The sequence below is a fragment of the Desmodus rotundus genome, chromosome 6 (genome assembly GCF_022682495.2).
Source record: "Desmodus rotundus isolate HL8 chromosome 6, HLdesRot8A.1, whole genome shotgun sequence".
NCBI lineage: Eukaryota > Metazoa > Chordata > Mammalia > Chiroptera > Phyllostomidae > Desmodus > Desmodus rotundus.
Window position 1 is genome coordinate 15231962 of NC_071392.1, and position 11531 is coordinate 15243492.

The 11531-nt window shown below is 43.0% G+C and overlaps 1 protein-coding gene across 1 annotated transcript; it reads left to right on the top strand.

The window, feature by feature from the left end:
- The first annotated feature begins 688 nt into the window (after positions 1–688).
- TOMM7 (translocase of outer mitochondrial membrane 7) lies at positions 689–8171 on the top strand. The gene is made up of 3 exons (XM_024563130.4): positions 689–868; positions 3951–3999; positions 7951–8171. Exons 1-3 carry the CDS (start codon positions 766–768, stop codon positions 7964–7966), a joined length of 168 nt encoding a protein of 55 aa, XP_024418898.1. The 5' UTR covers positions 689–765; the 3' UTR covers positions 7967–8171.
- The last annotated feature ends 3360 nt before the right edge of the window (positions 8172–11531 follow it).

The window sequence follows — 11531 nt, forward strand, 5'->3', positions numbered from 1 at the left end:
ATTGATGTCAACTGGAGCGTGGGGGCACCGCGAGGAAGTGCTCCTCTTGTCCTGCACAGGGGCAGGAGCAGGACAGGGGGGATTTCATCTTGGAGGAGATAACTTGACTGGACCTTTAAAAGGGGAGTGGGAAGGCGTTCCTGAAAGAGGTGACAGCAAGAGATAAGAGAGAATATAATATGGTGCCTTCAAGGAGCATGTAGATCTTTAATCTTTTATTCTAAAACCCAGTCCTTTTGACTTTAATGTTCCTTCTACGCGAGAAAAATTGGGTAAGAGCCCTGGCTGGTGTGGCTCAGTGGACTGAGCGCTAGCCTGTGAAAGAAAGGTCTCAGGTTCGATTCCCAGTCAGGGCACATGCCTGGGTTGGGGGTGTATGAGAGGCAACCAACTGATGTTTCCTTCCCTCTCTTTCTCCTTCCTTTCCTCTCTCTCTGAAAATACATAAAATATTTAAAAATGATCTTAAAAATAAGTAAGACTGTGAAAAGAGAGCGAGCATTCAGGGCGGAAGGAACAGCGTCTCAAAAGTCCTGCAACCAGCGATTCCTAAATGTTAACATTTCGGCCTCCAGCGAGGAGAATCCACTACGCATGCGTCTTCAATAGACCTTGCGGGAGATGAATTACGACCTCTACTGGCGACGTCACGACTCTTGCCGTAAAAGCCGCGTGTGGCGCCTGCGCACCTCCTTTCCTTTTTTTCGATTGACACTGCCGCTCCTCTCTCTTGTCGGTCCTCGCTGCGCCGCCTAGGCCGTCACCATGGTGAAGCTGAGCAAAGAGGCCAAGCAGAGGCTGCAGCAGCTCTTCAAGGGCGGCCAGTTTGCCATCCGCTGGGGCTTTATTCCTCTCGTGATTTACCTGGGTCAGTGGGAGAAGAACCTGTGAGGGGACGGGAGGGCCGGGGGTGCGGGGCTGCGACTCCATTTTTGGCTTGCAGCGCTGGAGAGAGAAGCGTGATCACGCTTGCGGGGCTTTTGAAGCTCTCTGGTCTAGTGGGGTTGGTCTAACTTGAGTTCGAGTGCCTGCTCTACCTTTTAGTATTTTTACGGTCTCTTGCAAGTCACGTAATCCCTCCCGTTCTGTTTTTTACATTTGCGAAATGGAGGTGACATACTGTTCAGGATTGTTGGGAGAGTTAGACTGCGCGACGCATGGCAAAGCGACACTTTTCAGCCTTTGGCAGTAGTTGGATTTTCAGGGCGTTTGCGCTCACCTGCCCAGGTGGGCCTAACTAGAAAGAGGCCTGTAGACATCGGGGACAGGCCACTGCCTTGAAGCGTGATTTTGACAGTTGTTGGATGCCTCTGCTTCTTAAACTGTGCGAAGTGGGGCGTGGATGATTTTTTCTATAGGACCCATTCTACAGGTGGGGAAACCACGTCACAGAGAGGTGTTGTCCTTGCCGGAAGGCCGCGCGGCTGTTAGGTTGGGGGAGCTGTGAACTCGAGCAATGGGGCATCAGGGCCCAAACTCTTCGACTTGGTGCTGTTCTGCAGAGATCTGTGAGTGCCCAGGCAGTCATTTCCCCCCAGGGCTGCACACTGGGACTTTACCCTATTTCCAGCCTTGGGCAGTTTTGTATTTTCAGCTTATTGCCCGACTCAGGCAGCCTGGTGGACAGGGAAGCCCCAGCGCTGTCAGTTAAAATCTTAGGATTTTAACAAGGGGCTGCTTTCCGTTTGTTTTAGGTGTCGGGCCTTGCCTGAGAGAAAGTGCTTCCTCTTGACAGAGCCTTTGATCATCTGGGCGTTATTTAGGCAGCTGTGACTCCCATCTCCCTGTGAATTGCAAACCTACTGATAATTTGGGAGTACTTAAGTATTCAGGACTTAAACAGATCTTTTTCCTCCCTTATTTTGAATACTTTTAAAGCATTACTTTCCCAGATTTTACTGACTCTGTAGAAGTATCAAGGATTACAGTAAATAACTGACAGCCTATGCTGTTCCCCCTCTTCCTTGCAGACTCCCCCCTCCCCAACTTTCAGGTGGTAGAAGGGCCCAGTTTGGCTCGTGAAATGCTGGGACTAGCTCTCCTTTTAGCTCAGAAAGGGAGGAGGCTTTGGTTCTCTTCCTTCACTGTGCCATTTTCTTTTCTTTTCTTACAAGTACAGTTAAATAAACATTTTACCATTTAAAATGAATTCATTAATTGGACAGCATATGTTAATCTGTTGAAATTATTGATTAAAATTACAGTCATCAGCAAGAACTGTGAAGGGTATAAAATGTTACCCCATTTTCAAGACAACGAACTGGCCCGCTGGTTGCACAGATGCTGACAGAAGACACCAGACGCCAAGCCAGGAACAAAGAACAAGGTGTGACTCCCAGCCACACCTGCAGTGAGAGTACAGTCACGGAAGAGACAACCCTGCAGTCAGGGAACCAGAATCTTTTAAAATGGGCAGACACCTTTTTCATGTGGCGTCTTGTATTAAGTCTGCTCTTGCTGTCTTTGTCCCTGTGATTTCTCAGCTGCTTTATAAGTGTTTTCATCCTTTCCCTCCTTGTCGTTTTGAGAGTTCTACTTTGCCGAAAGCTGGAGCTGGTTGCTACAATCTCTGTATCTAGGGCCTTGGTCTGAAGAGTAGATGATGCTTTCCTTCTCCATCCTAGACTTCGTGTTCCTTTTTGGGCACACTGGCTGTCTTCTCTTTCCTAGGGTTGCCATCGTGGTGAATTTTGCCCTAGCGTCCAGCTCAGGTTGAGATTGATGTTAAGGCTGTCTTTTCAGAACTTCTTCCTTGTTAATCCTTGTCTTTTCTCTTACACTATACATAAATTTATGTCTAACCTAGTTCTGAGGTGGTTTTTTCCATCCACCTCACCTCTACTAAAACCTGCAAGTGCAGATTGAATTTCTTGTGTAATTTAGGTTAAAACACACCTTTTTAGGGCTTCAGGGAGTACAGGGGGATCATAGTACTATAAAATAGGGTAGACAGTGATATAATAAGGAATCTGTTTTGGGCATTTACCAACAAAAAGATTTTAATGAGTCACCTCCTGGAAGACAGTTTTCCATAGTGTCTTGAATTTCTACAGATCAGGTGAACAGAGGCTCTGACCACCCTTTGTTACATATTATCTGTTTAAGGACGTTTGTAGCTTGGACAGCCTTGGAAAATGGTACCTCCGTCCAGAACGGAGAGGGGACACTGCCCATTTTAAAAGATTCTGGTTCCCTGACTGCAGGGTTGTCTCTTCAGTGACTGTACTCTCACTGCAGGTGTGGCTGGGAGTCCCACCTTGTTCTTTGTTCCTGGCTTGGCGTCTGGTGTCTTCTGTCAGCATCTGTGCAACCAGCGGGCCAGTTCGTTGTCTGGAAAATGGGGGTAACATTTTATACCCTTCACAGTTCTTGCTGACAACTGTAATTTTAATCAATAATTTCAGCAGATTAACATATGCTGTCCAATTAATGAATTCATTTTAAATGGTAAAATGTTTATTTAATTGTACTTGTAAGAAGAGTGCTGACTTAATTAGGTTGTTGAACAATGACTTGAATTTTCCCCCCTTTTTTCTATCACCAGTCTGATTGCTTTATGAAAAGAGGTTCTTTTAAGTTTGTTTCTTTAAAAAAATCGTTTTGCTTTTTGTAGTCCTTCCTCCAGTGTAGTTTGGCAGTTGTGATATCTTTTTCCTGGGTAATGAGTAGTAATGAAAGGTAGTGCCTGCCAAGGGCTGCCGTCCTGATGTGTGTATAGTAGGAAGAAGGTGGTTTGTCTCCCGTGCTGATTAGCCCTGGACAGAATCTCACACTCCAGTGAAGATTGGAAACTGTTCTGTAGCACGGGGAGATCTAGATAAAGCTGGTAGATTAGGATATGTTCTAGCTGCCCTAGGTTATTGAAAAATAAAGTCTTGATTGTAATTTTTTGTCTGTTGGGGTTTTAATTGGTATTTATTCTCTTTCTTCTCCCTTCCCCTCTCTCCCAGGATTTAAGAGGGGTGCAGATCCTGGAATGCCTGAACCAACTGTTTTGAGGTACTGTTCTTACGAATAAACATCCCAGGGCAGATGCTCGTATGTTGTTAGCACTGAGTCACTGGCGAGCACGCACAGCGGTGGCGGCATTGTAACGGGGCTCCACCAGTCGCCAGAGTTGGGGGCTGTTGGAAAACTGCAGCAATTTGCAGACCAGTGTAGCTTAGGTTAGCAGGTAAGTACTTACTCTCCCCTTCCTAATTTTTACTTCCTGTACTGTGTTACAGGTGTAGTGAAGCACATGTTTTTTAAAAAAGAACTAATTTATCATCCTAACCCTTTAAAAGGCAAACTTTTTAATTTCCCATAATTCCATCTTTATTCAGATAAATACACCTTGTTATATCATTCTAATAAGAGTACTTAGGATTTCATTTTCTTCACCTAAAATTAGAGTTGATATCCCACATTTTTTCAGTTGTTGATTACATAGGTCTTTCCATTTTTCAATATTATACATAGTAATATAACGAACATTTTTATGGACATAGATTTTATAGGTTTTGATTTATTTCCTTATACATTCTAATGGGATTAATAAGGCAAATGTATGAACACTTATGGCTCTGAAAGTGCATTGTCAAATTTCTCTCAGAAATAAACCTGCCAGTGTTTGGTAAGCACTTGTGAAAACTGCATGCAAACGCCAGTGCACAGAGTACACGTACTCGTGTACTGACATGTATGTGTGTATACGTGTACTTCTGAGAACACTCACATGCATGTGTGCACGCACGTCTCGGTAAAGGCAGACTCTAGAACAGGCAGGTTGCCCCGTAGGAGGGACTGATACCGCGGCACTGTGATGGCCGGGGCCCCTGCACCGTTGCTGTGGATTTCCGCTCGGCCCTCTGTTTTACAGACGTTCTTGGGGGCTTCCCTAAGGCACTTTTCACTGGCTGTTTTCTGTCTTCAGTTTCTTCAAATTCCTACTCTCAGCCAGGTTTTCTAGAATGGGCAGGAAATGATAGCAGTATTAGTAGCTGCCACCCAACAATGTGTTGCCCAGTGTTTCAGGTGCTCTGTGTACAATATTTCTAATTGTCACTTCAGTCTTTTGGAACAGATCACAGTCAGTAGGTGGTGGAGTACGTCTGTCTCCAAAGACTGCACTCTTCCCACTGGGTCATGTGCCCCCGCCTCCCATAATCTGACCTCTAACTGGACCCAGCACAGTGCAATCTGATAGGAATTTTTTCCTCCCCCTCTGCCTTGCCAGCCTCTTTTCTAAGAGGAAAGGTTTTTTTTCCTGTAGTTACCAACATATGCATCTTCAACATGTCCATTTCCTCAGTCACTCTCTTTTCCCTAGTAACATGCTTTAATAAAGTCTTCATTCACTGTTTCCTTTCTTCACTTCCTTCCCCCTATAACTTTGTATGGTTAACCTTTATCCCATGGCTTCTTAAAATTGCTTTCAAAGGTCACCACTAAGTTCCTTTTTTTTCAGCCTTTACTCTTTGCATTGCCAATTTCCTTTTTTAAATGGGACTTGAGGTAATGTATCTGCTATTTACTAGCTTTGACCTTAGACAAGTTGTTTCCTTAGGGAAACATGACCCTAGGAAACTTCAGAGATGGGCTGCCTGGTCAAACTGAACATTTGCCAAGCACTGGAAGTTACTATCTTTCCCCAAGAGGCCATTAACCTTTGTAAATGAAGTTTCCTCTTTTATAAGTTGGGTGTAATATCTACTTCATATGATTGCCATGAGGATTGACTGAGAATATTGTATGTAAAGTATTGACAGTACTTGGCAAGTAATATGTGAGCAGTGAACTGGTGAGAGTAATTTTTAATCTTTTTTGTGTCATCTGCCTTACCTCGTCTCTTTCTCCTGTGCGAACTGTGCGCTGGCTGCGGGTTCCGTTTGCCGCTCCCGGACTGAGTCGTGTGTCTCCATGCCCTTGGCTGCGTGCTGGCGCGCCCTCAGCCTGGGATGTGCCTTCCCCTCAGTGTCTCCTTGGTGAACATTTCAACTCTCCCCTCAATTATTTTCCCCTTCTCCCAGCTGAAACCACTCTGTTTTCGTGTTCCTGTAGTGTTCATTTCTGTCATTCTCTGCCTTACATTATGCTTGTTTTGTATTTACGTTATTTTTTGTCCTGTAAGCACCTAAAGTAGCTGCCAGCAAGTGTGGAATTAATCAGGTGACTCGAACTTCATGGTGGTCTTTTGGACAGGAATCTGTAGTATTGCATCACGTGGTATGGTTTTTTAGATTGGACGTGCATGCTGGAACATAGCATTTCTTTTTGTGCCCCAGGTGACCCAGGACCCAGAGGTGGGGACAGAAGGTACCCTTCTGTTGTACTTTTGGCTTCATTTATCTCACCGAGAGCTGACCCTGGGCACAGGCGGGATGAAGCAGTCGTCCTGTGTTTTCTCTTCTTCCCCTCAGTGTCTTCTCAGGGCCCCTCCCCTTTCTGGTGCTGACTCTTTTTCTCTCCGTAAGGGCATCTTCTGGCTTCCTTCCAGGAGCGCTTGGGTCTAGGAAACAGTTGACTGAGGGCCCCAAAGGGTTGGCCAGTGGCAGCGGTTCCTACACTGTGCTGCTCGTGCTGGGAGGCTGACTGCAGGCTCTTCCTGGGTGGTCTCCGGAGTGCCCTGACAGACACAGAGCTCTCTCTGCTCGGGTGCTTGCTAATGCAGAATTTATTGTTCGTTAATATGAAGTTTGTTGTTCACATGTGAATTTACTTATATAATGCTTAGGTAAATAATACAGTTCATGATTTACTAGTTTGTTTCCTTTGCTAGTAGGTGGGTTCCTTGAGATTAGGACCTCATTTGTTTTTGTGTTCTTTCTCACCCAGGATGGTGCATTTACGTGGTCAGCAAGTGTTGGTTAATACGAATGCCTTATTTCAAATGCAGTGTTTTAATGAATAAGGTCAATATCCTGTAAAACATGACTTAGGCAAAATATATCAATACTAAGGTTAACTAAGAGAATCATTGTTCCCATTATTTGTATAAGGCCGAGGAAGATTTTCTTTTGTCTTTATTTTGGATGATCATTACCATTGAGAAGGAGATCTTAATAGATAAATAATTTATTTTCATATCTTAACTATATTCAGAAATACTCGGGAACTATTAATGGGAAATATTAATGGGAAATATCAGTACACTTTTGAAAATTGGATATAGATGCATATTCGTTTTTTTTTCTCAGGCAAAGGGAAAATACTTTTTAAAAATGAACTTTACAGAATGTTCAAATTGTCATTTTGTAATGCCATTTTATTGCCATATTACTAGAAGTCACATTTTTAATCAACAGCATTTAGAAATAAAACACCTCTTGTCTCTTTCCTGGATCCTGTTGCTTAGTCAGCAAATGATTCGGGAGTTTGGGCTAGTTAGTGGCTGGGGTGTTGGGAGTAAGAATTGGCGGAGGCAGAAACGGAGGCTGACTGCTGTTGGGATGCATGTGGACTAACAGCAAAGAGCTCCTGGGTCACACCCCACTCTGCCACTTACAGTACGTAACCATTTCAAAGCCCCAGTTTTGACACCTTTAAAATAGGGATCATAATTAGGAGTTGTGAACTTTCTGCACAGTGTCTGACCCATAGAAAGCATTCAATGAATGTTATTCTTAATTTTACTGATGTTTCAGCTAGTAATGATAACAGCTTTATTTTCTGGGGTCATCAGTCCTTCATGTTAATGAAAGTCATTAATCATCTATCTTTTTCAATTTACATTTTATTTTTTGTTGATATAACAGGTAACTACTCTCAAAACTAACAAAATTATGTTTCTTTAAATATAGTTCTCTATGTTTGATTTTTTTGTTGTTGTTCAATGAGATTGATCCTTAACTGAATATGGTAGACGAGTAAACACAGATGTGAATGTATAAAACTTCTAGTTCTTAAACTATGTTTAAGAAATGTTTACTTTGGGGTTTAATTTATTTCTCCTCTTCACAAACATTTTAGCTTACTTTGGGGATAAAGGACTGGTTGGTCACCTGGATTTGGAAGCGACCAATGGACAGTAACAACACGGAAGGTGTGCGCTCTGGCTGGGCTAAGAGCTGGGACATCGTTCAGACGCTCAACAATTGAATGGCACAGGGCTCTCTTCTCAGGTGCATCTGTGGCAGAGTGGAACCTCTACTGACTTACAGACTGTATCAAATTAAATGTCTTTAACAGTGTTATGTGTTGAGTCCTTTTTGAATTGAACATAGTAGGACTGTTAGGTAAAAATTTAGCCTTTTAGTACTTTTTCAAAACAAGGAATCTATATTTGTGCCTAGATGTACCTTAATAAGTTAGGGAATTCGCAAGTTCATTTCTTAACACGTGAATTCCAGTTTCCCTGTGCATTGAATTAATAACTTCCCTGGGATGTTTTGAGGTAGGAAAAGTAGAAATGGCTCTCAGTTTTTGAAACACTGGGCCCTTACTTCCTGCCCTGAATGGGAGTTCAGTTCTGATAGGAAGGATGGGGATTCCGTGGCTCTGTTGGAAGTTGATGGGAATAGCTGTGGGGAGTGTAGGTCTGGTTTAGTTGGGAGTCAAATGTGAGTCTAAGATTTCCCTTGGTGATGGCCGGAAACGAGGGCTGGCTGGGCCAGAGCCCATGGAGAGCTACACAGAATAGTAGCACTTTCTGTTTTCTGATAGAAGAAAAGGCAGGTAATGGGAACTAGGTTTCAGTTCTAGATCCTGGTTTCCTGGAAGTTTTACTTGTACTTGAAGCCTATTTAATTTCAACTTTTTCCATAATTCTCACAGAATAGATTTGGTTTTGGGGAGTGTAGTTAATGTAGGAACGGAGGCCTGAAGTAAGATGCAACACAGTTTGGGAGAGCCCCTTGGTTTGAATGTTTCAAACATCCAGCATTTAAGTAGGTAGTGGTCACGAATGCAGTTTCAGGTGCCTGCAGCTGTCGTTCCCAGGAAGTTCTTCCGTGTTTCTAGTGTAGAACCCTCCTGCTATTTAACCTTGTTTCCTCCAGCTTTGTTACCTTTGCCATGGAGATGTAGGAGACTGTTACTGAGGCTTATTGCTTAAGCGGATTTTAAAGTGGAATTTTTGAGAGCTAACTGCTGGGAAACCCGTTTTGATAAGCACTTAATATCATTGCTTCAATATCATAAGTCTCTGCATGTATGACTTTGCTAAAAAACAACAAAACTTTTAGTTAAAAAAATGTACTTAGATTTAAATCTCTCAGAATTGCATAAGACTGTGGCTCTTTCTCCACACACTGCCCCCCGCCCCCCACACCATTCCTTTCTGTTAAATTTTACTGTTGTCGGTGATTTTTTGTTTAGTTAGAACTTTGGTGTATATTTTCTTCCCTTTCTCTTTCAGGATTTCTAGAAGTTGAGGAAGTAAAGCTATAGCAGGTGTCAATTTTTATAGACTACTAACATGGATAGTAAACATGACTGGTATTCTGTTTTAGGTGTTAACTTGTGCTGTGTATAAAACCTAGTAGATTTTAAAGAAAAGAATCCAGAATTAAGTTGTAAGGGGTCAGTTCCCCGATCTCACACCTCAGGAAGTTAAGGAAGAGAGTTTAAGCTCTTGTTCAAGACACAGGGTAAGAGCTGAGACTAGTACACGCTTTAGTGTGTGTGTGTAGTGTGTCTTAAGTTTGGGAAATGGGTATAGCTAAGCTCCTACATTTTGTTTAATTTTAGTTTTTAGGGCAGTGCAGTCCACTCCCACAAGCATTGGTCTCTGTTCTGTGCTGGACACTAGCGAGTCCTTAAAATTAAGACCATTCCCGACCTTGATTTGCTTGGGCAAAAACACTGAGCTGAGAGGACCTGGTTGAGTCCTGACCCTGCCATGTAGTTCCTACCTGAATGGAAAAGTCCTTTAATCTTTATGCTTCAGTTTCTTCCACAACATAGGAATAATACTTGCCCCAAGGTGTTGTTTTGTAAACCATAGGTTCTCAGCTGATCCCAGACTAGCATTATCTGGAAACTTGTTATAAGTGCATCTTCAGGTGTGAAAACAAGGAGACCCAGCAATCTCTGCATTTTAACTTCTTTTTGTTTTAATCCTTACTGATCTTAGAGAGAAACATTGATTGGTTGCCTCCCATATGCACCCCTGCTGGGGCTTGAACCCTCAATCTAGGTACGGCCCTGACTGAGAATTGAACCCGCAACCTTAGTGTATTGGGATGATGCTCCAACCAACTGAGCCACTGGCCAGGGTTCTGTGTATAGTTTAGTGACTTTAACCATTATTTTAAATTAAATTTATTTTGTGACAATTTGGAGTTGCATGCGGTGTAAAAAATGATAAAGATTCCTGTGCCCTTTACTTAGTTTCCCCTAATGGTGACATATTGCAAAACTATGGTAGAGAATCAGCATACTGACACTGACACAGTCAGAATGGTTCTGCCACCTCAAGGTTCCCTCGTGTTGCCCTGTTAGAGCCAGCCATCCTCACCTACCCTACCCCACCCCTGACCCCTGGCAACTAGCAATCTGTTGTCTATTTCTATAACTCATTTCAAGAAAGTTACACAAATGGAATAAGTAACCTTTGGGGTTGCTCAGTGGATTGACCTAGGTTGTGTGTATCAGTTGGTTGCATTTGTGCCCAGCTTTTTGTGTACTCCAGTGTATTTCAACAAGTCCCCCAGGTGACCGATGCAGCTCAGGTGTGAGACCTGCTGCCTCGGACCTGCAGCAGCCCTCCTACTTCCCCGTACACATGAAAGTCTGTTTTCCACATAATATCCAGAGCAGTCTTTTAAGTCAGGTCACATCACACCTCGATCAGAACTTTCTGGTGGCTTCCTAGCACTGGGAATAAAATCCTGAATCCAGAGCTTCTGTTACCTTCAAGACTGTAATCTGGCCTTACGGGCCTTTGATCTCTTCATTGCTTATGAAGTTTTCCCCCATATTTACTTGCACTCTTGCTGTTTTGATTTCTTCTTACCCCTCAGGCCACACAGCTTCTTCCATTGGTGTGAGCTCTTCTTTCTGCTGGAGCTTTTTGCTGGATAAGCAGGTATCCACGTGCTTGGCTTCCTCTCTTTATTGTAATCTGCACAAATGCCATCTTGATGGACAGGGCTTCTCTCATCCTCATGTAAAATAGCAGCCCCTTCACCCGTCTTTTCTCCCCATTATTCTCTCACTTAACTTCATTCAAAGAACTTTTCCCACCTGGTTTTATATATGTATGTACGTAAATAATCTTGATCCTCATCTCTAGAATGTAAGCCTTGTAATCACAGGACTGTGTATTTTAGAGGTTAACACAGGTCCTGGTGCATGTATATATTTAATAAGAAGGAATGAATGAATTACAGGATTGTATGAGGTATAAAAATGCTTTGAGACTGGAAACTTTCATAATGTGAAATGGTGTGGAGGGCCAGTATTTCTCTGTGCCTTAGTCATAATTCGTAATATGATCTGAGCCAGGGATTTTACATCAAAAGATGTTAGGAGGAGGTGATTGGGGAAAGGGAATGTTTACTACGACTTGGCACTTTATTAATTTAATCACAACAACCCCATGAAGCTTT

Bases quoted from the DNA above. Each gene is read 5' to 3' on its own strand.
- TOMM7 (XM_024563130.4), top strand. From the start codon at position 766: ATGGTGAAGCTGAGCAAAGAGGCCAAGCAGAGGCTGCAGCAGCTCTTC. The intron at 869-3,950 runs GTCAGTGGGAGA...CCTCTCTCCCAG, and splicing joins TCCTCTCGTGATTTACCTGG to GATTTAAGAGGGGTGCAGAT.